Source organism: Diaphorina citri, unplaced genomic scaffold (assembly GCF_000475195.1).
Source record: "Diaphorina citri unplaced genomic scaffold, Diaci psyllid genome assembly version 1.1 scaffold2806, whole genome shotgun sequence".
Classification (NCBI taxonomy): Eukaryota; Metazoa; Arthropoda; class Insecta; order Hemiptera; family Psyllidae; genus Diaphorina; species Diaphorina citri.
The window spans coordinates 2,089-22,419 of record NW_007380223.1 but is presented as its reverse complement, the minus strand read 5'-3'; the positions used below and the strand labels follow the sequence as shown (position 1 = coordinate 22,419).

The 20,331-nt window shown below is 38.2% G+C and overlaps 1 protein-coding gene across 1 annotated transcript in view; it reads left to right on the top strand.

Annotated features, from left to right (window-relative positions):
- LOC103519571 (matrix metalloproteinase-24-like) overlaps window positions 1-19,653 on the top strand; it is a 34,876-nt gene extending 15,223 nt beyond the window's left edge. Inside the window, exons 4-14 of the mRNA XM_026831026.1 lie at window positions 6,608-6,756; window positions 8,754-8,805; window positions 9,125-9,160; window positions 9,566-9,714; window positions 11,042-11,087; window positions 11,497-11,637; window positions 12,147-12,287; window positions 12,749-12,930; window positions 14,638-14,860; window positions 19,027-19,155; window positions 19,334-19,653. Of these exons, the coding sequence (XP_026686827.1) occupies window positions 6,608-6,756; window positions 8,754-8,805; window positions 9,125-9,160; window positions 9,566-9,714; window positions 11,042-11,087; window positions 11,497-11,637; window positions 12,147-12,287; window positions 12,749-12,930; window positions 14,638-14,860; window positions 19,027-19,155; window positions 19,334-19,464 (1,379 nt within the window). The 3' untranslated portion in view covers window positions 19,465-19,653. The remainder of the gene's footprint in view (window positions 1-6,607; window positions 6,757-8,753; window positions 8,806-9,124; window positions 9,161-9,565; window positions 9,715-11,041; window positions 11,088-11,496; window positions 11,638-12,146; window positions 12,288-12,748; window positions 12,931-14,637; window positions 14,861-19,026; window positions 19,156-19,333) is intronic.
- Window positions 19,654-20,331: the final 678 nt, after the last annotated feature.

Genomic DNA, 20,331 nt, shown 5'->3' with positions numbered 1-20,331 from the left:
TTGTTGGGGATTTTGTTAGGTAGACATTCGGGTGGAGTCGGGTTTTGTCGGGCATTCTCGTTAGGTAGAAATTCGGGTGAGATCGGGTTTGGTCCGGGATTTTCGGTTGAATCTCAAAGAAAAAATTGGTTTAGTGGTGTTTTTTGATGAAATAAGGTGGATAGACTGCGTTAGAGACCGTGTCCACTTGTTGTTCTGAAAAAAATCGTGTCGTGTGCAGTGTGGGAACACTGATTAAAATTACATTGCTTACAGCTTACTGGAATACAGGACGTTTTGTGTCGTTCGGAAAAAAAACGTAATTTACCTACATGAGAGTGTTCCTACTTATTACGCACGACAGGATTTTTTTCCGAACGGCAAGTGCGAACGGACCTTTAGAAAAAGTTGTGTGCTTTCACCAACAAACGGGTATTATTTTGTAAATGCTAAAATATGTAAATATTCTGCTCTAGCATTTACAAATAATAATGGATACAAATTGTACATAGAATTTCCTGTGAATATGTAAATATAGTTCTGCTGGTATTATGAGGGTGCCTGTATAAAAACCCATGTGGTATTTATTACTTTTTCGAATGAAACCTTGCATTTTTTTCCCCCTTCCTGTTTCTTTTTTCATTGTAGTTATTTGTTATTTTGCCTGCTTTTTGAACTGTTACTTTTTTTCTACATACATACATAAAGCATTTCATTTAGTTTTTGTATCATTTATTTCGTTGCGACCGCTTTTAGTGCCTGTTTTATTGGCATTTTTTTACCTTACTTCCTTTTTGTATATGTTTCCTCTTTTCATTCCTGTTTGTTTTGCGGAATTCGGTCGTAGTTTAGTTTGATTGATATCGTTTTGATATTGATTGAATGGTGACGGTTGTTTTTTTATCTGCACTTTGACATGTTGAACGTTTGTAGATATTTGAACGCTTTTTTTACTGTTGCTTTTTAGATTATTTGAACGTTTGCTCATTTGTTTTCTTTGGTGTTGTTAATGTAAATATTTATTATGTTTTCTCTTTAAGTCAAACAGAAGTATTTCTTCATTAGTTTGGTGTACAGTTTAGCAATTTTGCATTTAGCTTTGATTTTACCACAGTTTTTCTATTTATAAAGTCGGCGCTATAAGTATTGGTAAAGTCGCTGCTTTGATTTAAGCCTGTAGAACCCTTTTTTGGTGAAAGTTGTATTAAATGGTCCACGTATGGCATTTTTATCACATACAGTGAGCTTTTACTGTTTTATCATCAAGTGGATTTTGTCTATTTAAAGGTAAGTTTATTTGCACTTTATTATTTTTTTCCACTTTTGCCTCTTTGTATTTTTTCTTTGTTTACTTTTTTCAAACCTGCATTTTATAAAGTATCTAGATGGTCCCTTTTTTTGTCTCTTGATAATCCTCTTTTGTTTTGTGCCCTATTATTTCAAAACTTTTTGACACTATCTGCCATGCTTTTGTAAACTTGTTGCATTTTCTACAGGGGCAATTATTAGTAGGTACCTAGGACTTATAGAAATAGTGGAGATGGGTAATTTGAACTCTAACAAATACATATATAGGTAATTTCTATTATAATGTCTTAGAGAGGGTCGGCTGAAGAACTGTTAAAGGACCAACACACCAACCGACAGTCTCTCATATTCGGATAAGAGACATACTACGGGTTTTTTCCACTTTTGCCTCTTTGTATTTTTTCTTTGTTTACTTTTTTCAAACCTGCATTTTATAAAGTATCTAGAGTAAGTGATGGTCCTTTTTTTTGTCTCTTGATAATCCTCTTTTGTTTTGTGCCCTATTATTTCAAAACTTTTTGACACTATCTGTCATGCTTTTGTAAACTTGTTGCATTTTCTACAGGGGCAATTATTAGTAGGTACCTAGACTTATAGAAATAGTGGAGATGGGTAGTTTGCTAATTTGAACTCTAACAAATACATATAGGTAATTTCTACTATAATGTCTTAGAGAGGGTCAGCTGAAGAACTGTTTAAGGACCAACACACCAACCGACAGCCTCTCATATTCGGATGAGAGACATACTACGGGATGGGCATGCTACGACACAGACCACATGTCTGATGTAGCAGTTGTTTCATTGCTATGAAATAAAAACGACGATGAAACACTCAACTTTTATAGAAAAACAATAAAAAGAAGCTGGTTTAATTTCCGCCTTGGGAGGATTTTATCCTAAACAGATAAGGTTCGTTCTCGGAACGGCTGGCTTTCTCCTATCCTGTCCTCCTTCTCTCTTTGTTTTCGGGACGATAAGACCTCAGCAGTTACAGTTCCCTCTGTCAAACCTCTTTCTATTTTTTCCCCTTCTTTTTTGTATATAAATTCTATCGTCAATTTTTATCTTTCTCTCTTTTTGCAGCCAAAACCCGAAAAGTCAAACACTGAAAAAAGGGGCATCCTCGCTTCTTCCTATTGTACTTTTTGTATATAAATTCTATCGTCGATTTTTTTCTTTCTCTCTTTTTTCAGCCAAAACCCGAAAAGTCAAACACTGAAAAAAGGGGCACCCTCGCTTCTTCCTATTGTATATAAACCCCTTCCCCCTCCGCTCCGACACCGCCATTTTGTATTTATTATTCATCTTCTCATGCAGCGATTATGTGCCATCGGGCCGCACTGTGGGTGCAGGGCCGCCAAGTCAGCATTTCCGCTTTGTAAATTAGCCGCCGCCGCTTGTAGATTTTTATAAAATATGGTGTTGTGGAATAATATTATTTCTGATCAGAAGAAGGAATAAGAAATCAAATGTCACCGAAAATCGTAAAATACATAATACATTCTGATTTAAATTTAATTTGGGCCATTTACGGTGGATTTCACTAATGGCTTAATGAGAGATTTAACTAATCTCAGAATTTTTTAACTATCCAACCAAGATTTTTTTAAAAAAATCCTCCTTTTGGATAACTAAAAACTTCTTTTTGGATTATTAAAAATTCTCCCATTAGTGAAATCTCTCATTATATCATTAGTGAAATCCACCATAAGCCTTGGAAGCAGCTGTGTTTTACGTAAATTAAAGGTAACATTGTAATTCGCCAAAAAATTGTACTTGTATCTCTATTGTATTTATTAATTTGTGTAAAAATGTTCGCTGTGTCTGGTGATCAGTGGTATGGAACTATGGGTATATGGGTTAAAAATGTCAAGGTTTGGGCAATGTCTTTGAAATTTCTAAAAATGGTCGATTTTTGTTGGTTATTATTTAAAGAAATGAGCCATATTGACAAACTCAGGGCCAGGCCGTCACAGTAATTTCGCCATTGATCAGTTTTTTACCCTGAAAATCCGACCCCCTTTTCTTAGAGATTTATCTTCCGTTTTTCAAAGCTACTGAGTGCCAGACGACCAGTCATAATATATTATGTAATTATTAATTATGTAGGCTTTATGAACTTTATGTTGGTTCAAAATCAGAAAACAATTATGTTGAGAAAATAAGGATTTTTTATCCAATTAACTGATCCAATATGGATTTCAACATGAGATTGTAAAGCCGGAAAAACGAAAATAATAATAATAAATGGACCAACATGAATTTTCTAGGTCAACTGTAGACCTGGCCCTTGAAGGACGTGGTTCAGAAGCGTAGTTCTGTTACAACTGAGGATGAAGTGAATTTGAGTGACCAGAATGCAATTCGAATTCAAATACGACCTATGAGATGTCAGAAAATACACTTTAAATAAGGATTTTTTATCCAATTAACTGATCCAATATGGATTTCAACATGAGACTGTAAAGCCGGAAAAACGAAAATAATAATAATAAATGGACCAACATGAATTTTCTAGGTCAACTGTAGACCTGGCATTTAGAGGACATGGTTCAGAAGTGTAGTTCTGTTACAACTGAGGATGAAGTGAATAATTTGAGTGACCCAGAATGCAATTCGAATTCAAATTCGACCAATGAGATGTCAGAAAATACACTTGTATCAAATGTCCTTGAATCTCAGGATTAAAATTATTTGTAATTTTGTAGCTTTGAAAAACGGAATGCTATATTTTTTTCTTCTAAAATGTATGTTATAGGTAGAGCTACTACCTTTTGATCAAAATTTGCTTTTAAAATACCTATTGTTACAAATTGTAGGTACTTGTAGTTATAGTTACACATTTTAAATTGAAATTTGGGCCTTATACCTCGGTGGAATTCTCTACCGCCTATCTTAGGTCCCAGATTTGCTTAATTTGGGCCAGACCAGACAGTGGGTTCGAACCCCCTGAGACAAAAAAAAACAGCACCTTTCTAGATTTTTTCCCCTGTTTCCTTCGTTTTTGTACCCCACAAATATTGATAAATAATCCCTTTTTCTTCATTTGTCTCCCACCCTGGCTAGAAGATAAACAAGGGAGTGACTCGTCTAGTCAAAACGTCACCATCACGATCCGATGAGACAGATAACTCGATGCAACAGCGATAAAACAGAGGTGAAACAGCTGATATCCAACTCTGTGCAACAGGAGACCTTCCCGCGGAACTCAGGCTACTGGTGGTTTGGCTGCCGGAGCGCCACCAAGGGCAGTCAAGTCGATCTCAGCATTAGCAATAGCGGTCCTAGTGCGTCCGAACCTGAGCCAAACCCATCCAATCAGTATTACCGGTGGCTGGTGAAAGCCGATCACCAGATGAATCAAAACCAGGACGTCAGCGATCTGAAACTCGAAGCTGGTAAGTGATGTCGGGCGGAGTCGGGTTTTGTTGGGGATTTTGTTAGGTAGACATTCGGGTGGAGTCGGGTTTTGTCGGGCATTCTCGTTAGGTAGAAATTCGGGTGAGATCGGGTTTGGTCCGGGATTTTCGGTTGAATCTCAAAGAAAAAATTGGTTTAGTGGTGTTTTTTGATGAAATAAGGTGGATAGACTGCGTTAGAGACCGTGTCCACTTGTTGTTCTGAAAAAAATCGTGTCGTGTGCAGTGTGGGAACACTGATTAAAATTACATTGCTTACAGCTTACTGGAATACAGGACGTTTTGTGTCGTTCGGAAAAAAAAACGTAATTTACCTACATGAGAGTGTTCCTACTTATTACGCACGACAGGATTTTTTTCCGAACGGCAAGTGCGAACGGACCTTTAGAAAAAGTTGTGTGCTTTCACCTACAAATGGGTATTATTTTGTAAATGCTAAAATATGTAAATATTCTGCTCTAGCATTTACAAATAATAATGGATACAAATTGTACATAGAATTTCCTGTGAATATGTAAATATAGTTCTGCTGGTATTATGAGGGTGCCTGTATAAAAACCCATGTGGTATTTATTACTTTTTCGAATGAAACCTTGCATTTTTTGTATGATCTCTCTCTCTCTCTCTCTCTCTCTCTCTCTCTCTCTCTCTCTCTCTCTCTCTCTCTCTCTCTCTCTCTATAAAAAAAATAAAAACAATACTTTTTTTCAAGACAATATTTTTTACAATAAAATATATTTTATTTTTTGCTACATTATAAATATTGAGATCTAAATTAACAAAATTTATTTTTTATTTGAAATAAGTATTTTTTGACGTCCTACCTCATTAGGTCAATAATTAAATTGCCAGCTTAGTTAGCTCGGAAGGTAAGCTTCTGCCTTGTAGGCGCCAAGTCGCGGATTCGATTCCCGCCCGGGGCGAAATTTATCCTAAACAGATAAGGTCATATTGTCAATTACCTAAATTGATGAGTCAAATGATTAAATTGACAAATCACAAAAATAGTATTGACACCAAATGTTACGCCAATTTGACAAATCAAAATTGATCACAAACTTTACGATTTAGCGTCACACAGAAATCAATATTACCTACGTCAAAATTCCTCGAATTGTCACATCGATGGAAATTAGTTTGATACCAATTTGAGAGGAATACAATTGAGGTCACAACAACTCGAAACTTTCTAGGTGAGTAAAAATATTGAGTTTACAAGTTTACATCAACTCGAAATGTTGGTATGTAATAATACAAATTGAGGATGTTTTGGAAGGGAACATAGTACGTACATACCTATTAGTTTCAAAAATAATTAATATAAAAACAAAAGAAAACGAGCCAGCCTAGTTAGCTTAGTTGGTAGTGCGTCTGCCTTGTAAGCGCTAGGCCGCGGGTTCGATTCCCGCCCGGGGCGGATTTTATCCTGATGGGATAATGTTCGTTCTCGGAACGGCTGGCTTTCCTCCTATCCTGTCTTCCTTCTCTCTTCGATTTCGAGACGATAAGACCCTAGCAGTTACAGTTCCCTCTGTCAAACCTCTTAAAAAAAAAAAAAGTTGTAGTTACGAGTGGAGCGGTGAATAAATAGGTACTTATACTTATACCTACACCAGTTCACTCAAGTGGATCACTCAAGTTGAGAAACATTGCTCGTGGTTAGTATTCGGATGGGTGAGCACCTGGGCAATCGCGAGTTGCCGGACCCACTCAGGTTGACTTGTCACCCAATGAGACGTAAAACCCCCGTTACTAAAATTACTTAGACCTACCTCGGTGGTGTAGTGGTCAACGCGCTCGCCTGGTAAACAGGAGGACGTGGGTTCAATCCCAGCCGAGGTATGGAATTTTATCCTCAATATAATTTGAGATTCCTTGTTTTCATCTTCTCCCCCCCAGGTACCAATTTGTTCCAAGTGGCGGCTCATGAGTTCGGTCACTCCCTAGGACTGTCTCATTCAGACGTACGGTCGGCATTGATGGCGCCCTTCTATCGAGGTTACGAGCCGCACTTCCAACTAGACTCCGATGATGAGGAGGCTATCCAGGTGAGAGAATCTTGAGTTCTACATAAAAGATTTGATTTACGAAGTAGTGAGAAGTTATGCTGAGAAGGAAACATGTGCTGCGTGTAGTATCCTGAAGAGCGCACGCCACATAGGTAACTAATTCTAAACACAATAAAATTGACAGCAATTGGTCAAGAATAACTTTTCCGATTACAATTATTTACGCTCTCTACATTGTCTTCTATGCTTAATTTTAAAAGAAAATTTAACCACAACACAACAGAAGTGTAAGTTATAGATAAACTAACGAAAAATTGGGGAAAAAAATATTTCACTGCGAAATAGAGACACGGGTCGTACAAAAATCTTGAAATAAAACAACCAAATATGACTGAGGACTGTCACTGACTGGCCTTTGGGATACCTACAAATCAAAAACTAAAAGCCTTTGTTCTAAGGATCCCTACAAACGATGAGTCATCCTTTTGCAATTGTACAACGAGTTGTACCACAGATACCTACACTAGATACCTACCCCCGATGTAATATAGCTATGTACGTATACCTATACCTAATATAAGATTTTGGTGTAAGAAAAAACCTATATTGAATGGCAGGGTTACTATATCACATGTCACATGTACGAACTCTTACCGTCATATGTACGAAATCTAAAGTTAAACTTTAGTTTAACTTGAGATGAAAAATGTTTCCAATTTCCCGTCATTTCTTTAGATTTCATACATACGACGGCGACGGTTAGACTTCATTGCACCCGACGACCTTTGACTCTGGAATTCAATACTTACTATTTTGAGTGCGACAGGTTCAATATCGGTACCTAGAGCAGGGCCACTTAAATGCCATCTTAGGTGTTACGAGTCTTAGTTGAGCAAAGCCCCCGGAAAACCGTCTTAGTTGGGTATATTTGGAACCAGGAGACCATTCCGCGTCTTTTGGCACCAGTTCCAGCCATGTACCTTATGAGGTAAATTTTGACCTTTTTTTTACACGTACTTCTTCAAGGGTTCACAATACTGGCGGTTCAATGACAAGAGCTTCTCAGTAAGTAGAGTTCCCCCATCACAACTCTTGAAAGAGAAAGAGAGAGAGAGAGGGGGGAGGGAAGGAGAGAGATAGAAAAGTACTTGGAAAGTAATCTACTGACCCGTATTCTTGTTCTCATTCAAGAAACAAAACAAAAAGGAAGAAACAATATGAATAGGTAGATAGAAAGATAGCTAAAGGTACTTGTAAAGGAAAATCTGAATGGAACTCAATTAGTTACATAACGCGGGTTTAATGGAGCGAAGGATGGCGATCAAAATTTGCTTTTAAAATACCTATTGTTACAAATTGTAGTTACTTGTAGTTATAGTTATATACACATTTTAAATCGAAATTTGGGCCTTATACCTCGGTGGAATTCTCTACCGCCTATCGTAGGTCCCAGATTTTCTTAAATTGGACCAGACCAGACAGTGGGTTCGAACCCCCTGAGACTAAAAAAAAGCACCTTTCTAGATTTTTTGCCCTGTTTCCTTCGTTTTTGTACCCCATAAATATTGATAAATAATCCCTTTTTCTTCATTTGTCTCCCACCCTGGCTAGAAGATAAACACTGAAAACGAAGAATGGGGAGGTAAGGAAGGTTGGAAAAGGAGTCTGGGGGGTCGATAAGGGGGTTTTGGGGGTTGGGAAAGGAGTTTTGGGAGTTGGAAAAGGAGTTTGGGGGATCTTTATTAAATTTTCGTCGCTTCGTTTGTTGGGCAAAGCACGTGCTCGGTGTCTTCCATTGAGAGTTTGAAACATTACGTAATCATGACAGTGACGTGATGAGGTAATCGGTGAATTTTGTGAGACAGAAATGTGAGAATACATTTTTACGAAATATTTTGCTGGAAGAGTTCAGACTTTCAGAGAAGATTCTACCTAGTTGGGAATATGAGAAGCGAAGTCTTTTTAAATGTCGTGATGGTCACGTCACATATGAAAGTGATACAGACCTCTCACACTCTAGGAGACATATGTTGCAGGACCCCAGTGTGGGAGGTCTCTATTATTTTCCAATGCGAGACAAGCCTAAAGGTTCTTTCGGGGTGGCTCTCAGAAAATTTTTCAAAGCAAAACCTTCATGGGAGAAAAATCGTGGGGAAAAGTGCTAGATTTGTTTCTCTTTATTCCGGTAACTTTTTTCAGAAGTAGGTTTCAGAAATAGGTATCTAGGTATCTTTAAAATCCCCTTTCTTCCGGTGGAAGCAGCATCGTATCGTCGGCAGAGCTGATTTTTTCCTAGCTCTCAGGCACAGATCAATTAAAAAAAAGGTATCTTGTTTGTGCAGCTTCTCCTAAAATTGAAATCTCAGAGAGTAACACTCATTCCTTGTTTTCATCTTCTCCCCCCCAGGTACCAATTTGTTCCAAGTGGCGGCTCATGAGTTCGGTCACTCCCTAGGACTGTCTCATTCGTAGGGTGTCCCAGCCCAATAGCCGAATTTTGAAAATTGAATATCTTGGGCTCTGTTCGTCGTAAAGAAGTGAAACAAACGTCATGGTAGGGTGTCCCAGCCCAATAGCCGAATTTTGAAAATTGAATATCTTGGGCTCTGTTCGTCGTAAAGAAGTGAAACAAACGTCATTGGAATCAGTAAAGTCTGTCTTTTTTCCAACTCCAAAATAGGACGTGTTTTCGTGTTCGTTGAGTTTAGATTTGTTTCTCTTTATTCCGGTAACTTTTTTTCAGAAGTAGGTTTCAGAAATAGGTATCTATCTTGTTTGTGCAGCTTCTCCTAAAATTGAAATCTCAGAGAGTAACACTCACTCCTTGTTTTCATCTTCTCCCCCCCAGGTACCAATTTGTTCCAAGTGGCGGCTCATGAGTTCGGTCACTCCCTAGGACTGTCTCATTCAGACGTACGGTCGGCACTGATGGCGCCCTTCTATCGAGGTTACGAGCCGCACTTCCAACTAGACTCAGATGATGAGGAGGCTATCCAGGTGAGAGAATCTTGAGTGGAAGGTCACCCATCCTTTTCGATTGCAAATATTTCAACAGGTTACTTTCTGGTGTTCTCGTGTTGACCCAGCACCTAAATGGGAAGTATTGTGTCTCTTCTCGCCCATCTGATGAGTACGGGATGGGCATGCTACGACACAGACCACATGCGTCTAATGTAATAATGATAATAATAATAGTGCTTATTTATACTGCTCGCATAGGACTGAAAAGTCCCTTTACTCCAGCAGTAGGCTACTACTATTATTGTGGTCAAATTCTCAAATTATATTGAGGATAAAATTCCATACCTCAGCTGGGATTGAACCCACGCCCTCCTGTTTACCAGGAAAAGAAGAGAATTAAGTAAATTTTGGGAGAGAGAAATTTTGGGAGAGCAGAAAGTAGATTGGTAGAGAGGAAACTGAAAGAACTTTTCGTATTTCACTTGAATGAACAGAAATACCTAGGTATCGAAGAAAAACACGAAAGTAGGTAACAGAAATTTTCGAAAACATTAAGTTAAACATATTCTTCTACCTCAGCTGAGCTCTCTGCTTGTAATTTGGGAAACATGAAATTCCCGAGGTAAAGAGGTAGGTATAAGCAAACAATATTACCTACCTACTTATACATAAATAGGTAAATATTTATGTATTTACCTATACTTACCTACATAGGTATAATAAACCTACTGGAGAATATTAGGTATTCACCCTCAAATAAGATCTGTGTTAGTAGCTTTAGATCGTCCAGAACTGTATATAGGCAGTTTTTTAGGAGGTATACATATAGGTATGTAGATGTAGGTAAGTGTCCTAGTGTCCCACTTATAATAACAAAGGTTTATTAAGGTAGGTAACTATAGGCCAATTTATGAGGAGATTTCGAACCAAAAAAGAGGAAGAAGTGTAACTTTTGTAACATCCTATTGCTATGTACCACTGTTTCAGTCCACAGACTGAAGTTGGAAAACAGAACGAAATTGAAATGGAACAAAAACCTCAGGTAAAAAAAAGAAGTACTTACGTTCATTATTTTCTTTTTTTTCCTATTTTTTAAATTTTGTATTCTGCTGCTCTGTGTTTGTATCCAACAGGATTTTTGCCATGGTACCTACTTTTTCCCTTTACATTTTCAAATGGGCAACTAATAGCTACTTGCAACTCACCGATGTAGGTAATACGTATAGATATTATATAGGTACAAAATTACGAGAAGGTAGGTTGGTACAAAAGATTTGATAATGTCCTCAAGTTTTGTTTCATCATCCTTCTTTATTTCCAAGGACTCATACCGTCGTCTAATTTCTTCACCTCCAACTTGCAGGAACAAAGCAACTTGAATATCATTTTCTTCTTTGTGATATTTCAACGCCTTCAAATAAATCTGAAACTTGCTCTTCCATGTCTTCCATATCTGGGACAAATTAGATCCACTTGAGGAAAAAGGTTCTATTTGTATGTTAATCGACATTACAACTCAGGAAACAAAAGTAACTAACAAAAATATTTTACGCCTGACACCATGTCAAAATTGAGAAGAGCAGTTAGTTTTCGTGGCAATCAAAGTTTAGATTTATTAAGACTGAAGCTTCAGCTCAGAGTTGTGGCCAGCATACATAACAATTTACATATATGTTCAAACTATACCTATGAAATATATAAGACCTTGTTTAGACTGTGGGAGTAAAGGGACTTTTCAGTCTCATTCTGGCAGGATAAACAAGGTATATTCTATTCTATTCTATTCTATTCTATTTTTTCCATTTTCTTCTCCCTCAGGTCTTCACTACTGGAAGTTGACGGATGATGGTATTGCTGAGGGCTATCCCAAGTTGATCTCCAAGTCCTGGACTGGGCTGCCCGGACATATCGATGCTGCGTTCACCTACAGCAAAAACGGAAAGACCTACTTCTTCAAAGGTAAGTGGAGCAATAAATGGGCCTTTTGGACGTCTTTAAATGGCTAAATTATATGGCCTATTTCCTATTAGTATCACAACCACAATTGAAAAAATCTGGTGTGAACATCACACGACTTTCCTTATCGTATTGAATGGTGCTTATTTGGGTGTTCTGTTGTAACATTTACAATATCTCTAACCGTATAGTCAGTATAGCTGAAAACCGCCAAAAAGCGGTCGAAACCCGCCAAAAAGCGGTAAAAATACCGCCAACCGCAGCACCTATTTTAACCAAACGTTTTGGGTTGCATCCTTGTCACATTTGTGTTGTGAACTACATACTTAGAGATATTGTAAAAGTTACAATAGATTAACACCCAAATAAGCATCATTTCATAGGATAAGGAAAGTTGTGTGATGTTCACACCAGATTTTTTTTTTCCTAAATTGGTAGTTTTTGACTGATCCATTTTTTTAAATACTTTCTTCACTTACTAAACTCATTAAACAAACCAATCCTGATTCCAGGATCCAAATACTGGAGATACACTGGTAAAAGCATGGACGATGGTTATCCTAAGGACATCAGTGAAGGATTCACAGGAATTCCAGACAACATTGATGCTGCACTGGTGTGGAGTGGCAATGGAAAGATCTACTTCTTCAAAGGTAACTAATTCTTTTCGGAAGCCTTATAACTAACTCAGTGGTGCAGTGGTCAAGACACTTGCCTGGTAATCAGGAGCACGTGGGTTCAATTCCAGCCGAGGCATGGAATTTCATCCTCAATATAATTTGACCACAATGATAGTAGTGGCTAGCATACGGTCATAACTTCCGTGCCCGAGTGGGTATCACACTAAACTTGCACGCCCGGGTTCGATTACCGGCGGGATCGATGTTTTTCGGATCTGTGCTTGGAGTTCGGGGTGCACTCAGCCTCATGAGGACAATTGAGTAGTTACTTTAATCGAGTGGCGATCAGTGGCGGCATTACCAGTGTAAAAAGATTATTGAAATGTGGAAATTGATTGCAAAGGAGGCATTTAGTAATTCTGTGATATCACCAAAAGTTGTGAAAAAGCTCTGTTTGAGAGAAGGAGATGACTTTTATTTTCTTCTTCAACCAGGTTCGAAATTCTGGAAGTTCGACCCCTCATCCAAGCCCCCAGTGAAGAGCACCTACCCCAAACCGACCTCAAACTGGGAGGGTATTCCGGATAACATTGATGCTGCCTTGCATTACACCAACGGATACACGTACTTCTTCAAAGGCTCTCAGTACTGGCGGTTCAATGACAAGAGCTTCTCAGTAAGTAGTGCTAGGGTTCGATTCCCGCCCGGGCCGAATTTTTTTCTAAACTTCAACCTAATGAGTCACTCAGATGAGACACAATATATTCATTTTGCTGATAGATCTTCGTGTCATTAGATGATTCAATAGGTAGCCAGTCTAGTTAGCTTCTCAGTAAGTTCTACCTTGTTCGATTACCGCTCGAGACGAACTTTATCCCAAACAGATAAGGTTTGTTCTCGCGGAACGGCTGGATTTCTCCTATGCTCTAATCCCTCTTCGTTCGATTTTGGGAGGATAAGACCTTAGCAGTTACAGTTCCCCCATCACACCTCTTGGAAGAGAAAGAGAGAGAGAGAGAGAGGGGGGGGGAGGGAAGGAGAGAGATAGAAAAGTACTTGGAAAGTAATCTACTGACCCGTATTCTTGTTCTCATTCAAGAAACAAAACAAAAGGGATTGGTACTTACGTTATTGTGTAACGTATTTTGCTTCAGCAGTTGGTTCATTGGCTTCTGCTGATTCAGGTGTAATATTTTCGGGCTGCATTCAGAGGTGTTTCGAAAATGAGCTTTTTTTGTGATCAGCGTATTTTATAAAACTTTGTAGTCTTACACTAATGTCTTTCTGAATGAGATGGGAACGGATACTTAGAGCAATATCTACAGGAAAAAAAAGGAAAAAAAAGGTGTTGCGGTAGTTATTCTCAGTCCTGAATTGGCGGACCATAAACTGTCACTGAAATAGAACTTTTGGTGCTTTCCAAATTTCGCGTGAATCATGGTATTTTTGACCACAGCAAGTAAAGAGGCACACAACAAAAGTTGAAATTAGTATTGTTTATTATGATCTGGCCTGAAGGATCAGTTTTTGCCACTAAAAAAAAAAAAAAAAAAAAAAAAAAAAATTCCTAAAAAAAAAAAAAAAAAAAAAAACCCCCCCCCCCCCTTAAAAAAAAAAAAAAAAAAAAAAAACAGAAATTAATGGGGGTTGGGAAAGGAGTTTTGGGAGTTGGAAAAGGAGTTTGGGGGATCTTTATTAAATTTTCGTCGCTTCGTTTGTTGGGCAAAGCACGTGCTCGGTGTCTTCCATTGAGAGTTTGAAACATTACGTAATCATGACAGTGACGTGATGAGGTAATCGGTGAATCTTGCGAGACAGAAATGTGAGAATACATTTTTACGAAATATTTTGCTGGAAGAGTTCAGACTTTCAGAGAAGATTCTACCTAGTTGGGAATATGAGAAGCGAAGTCTTTTTAAATGTCGTGATGGTCACGTCACATATGAAAGTGATACAGACCTCTCACACTCTAGGAGACATATGTTGCAGGACCCCAGTGTGGGAGGTCTCTATTATTTTCCAATGCGAGACAAGCCTAAAGGTTCTTTCGGGGTGGCTCTCAGAAAATTTTTCAAAGCAAAACCTTCATGGGAGAAAAATCGTGGGGAAAAGTGCTATACCCTTGTACCTATGGGTGTTTCTCGCGCAACTTTTTTCCCTATGCGGTTTTACCCAATCGGATCTTTTCAGAGTGGGTTCCTCGATTCCTCGTGTCCCATCATTGTTGTTTACTGTGCCACCAGTGTTCCATTTCGACGGATCAAACTAATGACTCTTAACTCCATACGTAACCCACTCTGAGGCTTTGGTGTTGGGACAATTGCCCCAAGGGATGGGTTAAGCTTATACGAATCCAATGACTCACCTTATGTCCCTTCCTCAGGTCGACTCAGCGGACCCTCCCTTCCCGCGGAACTCAGGCTACTGGTGGTTTGGCTGCCGGAGCGCCACCAAGGGCAGTCAAGTCGATCTCAGCATTAGCAATAGCGGTCCCAGTGCGTCCGATCCTGAGCCAAACCCATCCAATCAGTATTACCGGTGGCTCGTGAAAGCAGATCACCAGATGAATCAAAACCAGGACGTCAGCGATCTGAAACTCGAAGCTGGTAAGTGATGTCGGGCGGAGTCGGGTTTTGTTGTGGATTAGACATTCGGGTGGAGTCGGGTTTTGTCGGGGATTTTCGTTAAGTAGAAATTCGGGTGAGATCGGGTTTGGTCCGGGATTTTCGGTTGAATCTCAAAGAAAAGATTGGTTTAGTGGTGTTTTTTTGATGAAATAAGGTGAATAGACTGCGTTAGAGACCGTGTCCACTTGTTGTTCTGAAAAAAAAATCGTGTCGTGTGCAGTGGGAACACTGATTAAAATTACATTGCTTACAGCTTACTGGAATACAGGACGTTTTGTGTCGTTCGGAAAAAAAACGTAATTTACCTACATGAGAGTGTTCCTACTTACGCACGACAGGATTTTTTCCGAACGGCAAGTGTGAACGGACCTTTAGAAAAAGTTGTGTGCTTTCACCAACAAACGGGTATTATTTTGTAAATGCTAAAATATGTAAATATTCTGCTCTAGCATTTACAAATAATAATGGATACAAATTGTACATAGAATTTCCTGTGAATATGTAAATATAGTTCTGCTGGTATTATGAGGGTGCCTGTATAAAAACCCATGTGGTATTTATTACTTTTTCGAATGAAACCTTGCATTTTTTTCCCCCTTCCTGTTTCTTTTTTCATTGTAGTTATTTGTTATTTTGCCTGCTTTTTGAACTGTTACTTTTTTTCTACATACATACATAAAGCATTTCATTTAGTTTTTGTATCATTTATTTCGTTGCATATTTATTACTTTTTCGAATGAAACCTTGCATTTTTTTCCCCCTTCCTGTTTCTTTTTTCATTGTAGTTATTTGCTATTTTGCCTGCTTTTTGAACTGTTACTTTTTTTCTACATACATACATAAAGCATTTCATTTAGTTTTTGTATCATTTATTTCGTTGCGACCGCTTTTAGTGCCTGTTTTATTGGCATTTTTTTACCTTACTTCCTTTTTGTATATGTTTCCTCTTTTCATTCCTGTTTGTTTTGCGGAATTCGGTCGTAGTTTAGTTTGATTGATATCGTTTTGATATTGATTGAATGGTGACGGGTATGCTTTCAAAGGTAAGAGGCTAAAGATCATGTCACGTCGCGTGAGCTCATGTGGTGTCAGAAAGATGAAGTTCAAAGGTTTCCCCATAATATTGTAGGTAAATTTGTTCAAGAAAGCCACACTACTATCACATCAGATGACGTGATGACGGTACTGTGTTTCGACTTTCAACCTTGGCGCAGTCGGATCTAACTGGTGTTACCTGCCGGGTGGCGAAAACCTGATCCTTTTTTTTTAAAGAGGTTTAATAGATCGAAGACAAAAGGGGGACAGGATAGAAGAAAGCCAGCCGTTCCGACAACGAACAGTGTTCGTTCAGAATAATTACCTATTTATTTTTCAAGGCAGACGCGCTACCGACCAAGCTAACTAGTCTGGCAATGTTTGTCCTTTGCATTCAATATTTTATACTATGTACCTCTATTTTTTCCATTTTCTTCTCCCTCAGGTCTTCACTACTGGAAGTTGACGGATGATGGTATTGCTGAGGGCTATCCCAAGTTGATCTCCAAGTCCTGGACTGGGCTGCCCGGACATATCGATGCTGCGTTCACCTACAGCAAAAACGGAAAGACCTACTTCTTCAAAGGTAAGTGGAGCAATAAATGGGCCTTTTGGACGTCTTATGGTGACGGTTGTTTTTTTATCTGCACTTTGACATGTTGAACGTTTGTAGATATTTGAACGCTTTTTTTACTGTTGCTTTTTAGATTATTTGAACGTTTGCTCATTTGTTTTCTTTGGTGTTGTTAATGTAAATATTTATTATGTTTTCTTTTTAAGTCAAACAGAAGTATTTCTTCATTAGTTTGGTGTACAGTTTAGCAAATTTGCATTTAGCTTTGATTTTACCACAGTTTTTCTATTTATAAAGTCGGCGCTATAAGTATTGGTAAAGTCGCTGCTTTGATTTAAGCCTGTAGAAGCCTTTTTTGGTGAAAGTTGTATCAAATGGTCCACGTATGGCATTTTTATCACATACAGTGAGCTTTTACTGTTTTATCATCAAGTGGATTTTGTCTATTTAAAGGTATGTTTATGTGCACTTTATTATTTTTTCCACTTTTGCCTCTTTGTATTTTTTCTTTGTTTATATGGCCTATTTCCTATTAGTATCACAACCACAATTGAAAAAATCTGGTGTGAACATCACACGACTTTCCTTATCGTATTGAATGGTGCTTATTTGGGTGTTCTGTTGTAACATTTACAATATCTCCCCTTTTTTGGTGAAAGTTGTATTAAATGGTCCACGTATGGCATTTTTATCACATACAGTGAGCTTTTACTGTTTTATCGTCAAGTGGATTTTGTCTATTTAAAGGTAAGTTTATTTGCACTTTATTATTTTTTTCCACTTTTGCCTCTTTGTATTTTTTCTTTGTTTACTTTTTTCAAACCTGCATTTTATAAAGTATCTAGAGTAAGTGATGGTCCCTTTTTTTGTCTCTTGATAATCCTCTTTTGTTTTGTGCCCTATTATTTCAAAACTTTTTGACACTATCTGCCATGCTTTTTAAGGAAATTTGTCGAGGTAAATTTTCTCACACTTTAGACCTGTTTTGCCCCGGTGAGAAATCTTTCGAGGTATTTTTTTCCCTCGCTGGCCTGTTTTTCCCCTCTATGATAACTTTGTCGAGGTGAGAGAGAGAGAGAAAGAGAGGGAGAGAAAGAGAGAGAGTGAGAGAGAGAAAGAAAGAGAAAGAGAGAGAGAGATAGAGAGAGAGAAAGACCTCTCTGATTGGTCGAGGGGAAAAAATACAGGGTCTCTCCAATTAAGTACCTACGTGTAGATATATGTTGGCATCTTTTTCCTAAATTTCTAACTAGCCAAAGAGAGGCAGGCCATGAAATCGGACCTGATTTCTTGTTTTCAATCGACTAGGGCCGAATTGCAAGGACATATTTTAGCCTGAACCATCACTAGCGAACAATTGATACGAACAAATAATTGTATTAAGACATCGAATGAAAAAGAGAGAGAGAGAAAGAGAGAAAGAGAGAGAGAGAGAGAGTGAGAGAGATAGAGAGAGAGAAAGACCTCTTCGATTGGTCGAGGGAAAAAATAGAGGGTCTCTCCATTTAAGTACTTACGTGTAGATATAATTATGTTGGTATCTTTTTCCTAAATTTCTAACTAGCCAAAGAGAGGCAGGCCATGAAATCGGACCTCATTTCTTGTTTTCAATCAACTATTAGGGCCGAATTGCAAGGACATATTTTAGCCTGAACCATCACTAGCGAACAATTGATACGAACAAATAATTGTATTAAGACATCGAATTTATTTTTGTATTTATTTCATGTAATTTATAAATAAACGACGTATTTAAATAAATAAAATAAGAGAAATTTATTTATATTGAAAATTTTTAGTTTATGTTTCTTATTCTCACCTAACTCCTATAGTTTTAAAATGAATTCCAGCAGGCGAAATAGGTTCACTAGGATTGGAGTACTGACCGCTTGAGGGTCAATTTCCAAGACCAATTTGTCACCATCACGGCCAGAAGTGAAATTACCATAGGTAAGTGAAAAACTGACTTGTAATTTACTGATTGAAACGAGTAAGGTTTAGGTAGGTACTCACATGAAATAAGAGTAGGTACCCTACCTAAACTACCAACAGTTCAAAAAAACATACCTACCTTCCAACAGTTCAAAAAAAAAAAAAAAAAAAAAAACAAAAAAAAAAAAAAATTTTTTTTTAAATTGTCCCCCGGAAAGAAAAAAAAAAAAAAAAAACAGGCAAAATAACAAAATTTTATTTGAATTAGTCCCCGGAAAGGAAAATTGTATGAACGCCTAGTATCTATTTTAATTATGCAATGTGTAAGACAGAAATGATTATTTTTCCAACCACAAGGAGTTTATGACATCTGATTTTTCCCTCTTCAGGTGATCCTTTGTCCAAGTCAGGAAAAAACGAAAAGCAGCAGGAAGGCGCCAAAAATGGAACCACAACGTCTAGTAACGACCAAGAGAAAGTGTCCCAATCTGGGGCCCCACGGCCTAGTATCTATTTTAATTAGGTATGCAATGTGTAAGACAAATAATAATTTTTCCATTCACAAGGAGTTTATGACATCCTTCACTGATTTTTCCCTCTTCAGGTGATCCTTTGTCAGGAGAAAACGAAAAGCAGCAGGAAGGCGCCAAAAATGGAACCACAACGTCTAGTAACGACCAAGAGAAAGTGTCCCAATCTGGGGCCCCACAACCCGATGGCAAACCGATCGAAGATTTCGGGGCCCGAGAAAGACGCCCTATGGAAACCCCACAACCGTTTGATTCGACCAAGAGTGGCACCGATTTGGGACGGCCTTTATTCGGCCTTTTGTTGCTTGGGGTCCTACTGTCGGTCATTCATTGATAGAAATCAATAGTCATAAGGTGGACCCGATGGCAAACCGATCGAAGATTTCGGGGCCCGAGAAAGGCGCCCTATGGAAACGGCACAACCGTTTGATTCGATCAAGAGTGGCGCCGATTTGGGACGGCCTTTATTCGGCCTTTTGTTGCTTGGGGTCCTACTGTCGGTCATTCATTGATAGAAATCAATAGTCATAAGGTGACTGTTTGGGAAGGTAGAGATTTCTAAAACCATCGAAGGTGTTTTGAAGATCTGGGAAGATCTTTGGAGGCTTTTGCTTGACCAATGATGAGAAGATTTAGAAGTATGTAGACCATGAAGGTCCGCGGGTTCGATTCCCGTCAATTTCGAAGTCATCCATGAACCAATTTTTGGTTAGATTTTATGGTTTAGCAAGTTGCAATAGTGTATAAGATCTCTCTCTCTCTCTCTCTCTCTCTCTCTCTCTCTCTCTCTCTCTCTCTCTCTCTCTGAGATTTAGAAGTATGTAGACCATGAAGGTCCGCGGGCTCAATTCCCGTCAATTTTGAAGTCATCCGTGAACCAATTTTTGCCAAATTCTTGGTTAGGTTTTTTGGTTTTTATGGCTTAGCAAGTTGCAATAGTGTGCAAGTCTCTCTCTCTCTCTCTCTCTCTCTCTCTCTCTCCCTCTCTTCCCTCTATAAAAAAAATAAAAACAATACTTTTTTTCAAGACAATATTTTTTACAATAAAATATATTTTATTTTTTGCTACATTATAAATATTGAGATCTAAATTAACAAATTTATTTTTTATTTGAAATAAGTACTTTTTGACGTCATACCTCATTAGGTCAATAATTGAATTGATGTCACATTTGCCAGCTTAGTTAGCTTGGAAGGTAAGCTTCTGCCTTGTAGGCGCTAAGTCGCGGATTCGGTTCCCGGAGCGATATTTATCCTAAGCAGATAAGGTCATATTGTCAATTACCTAAATTGATGAGTCAAATGATTAAATTGACAAATCACAAAAATAGTATTGACACCAAATGTTACGCCAATTTGACAGAAATCAAAATTGACCA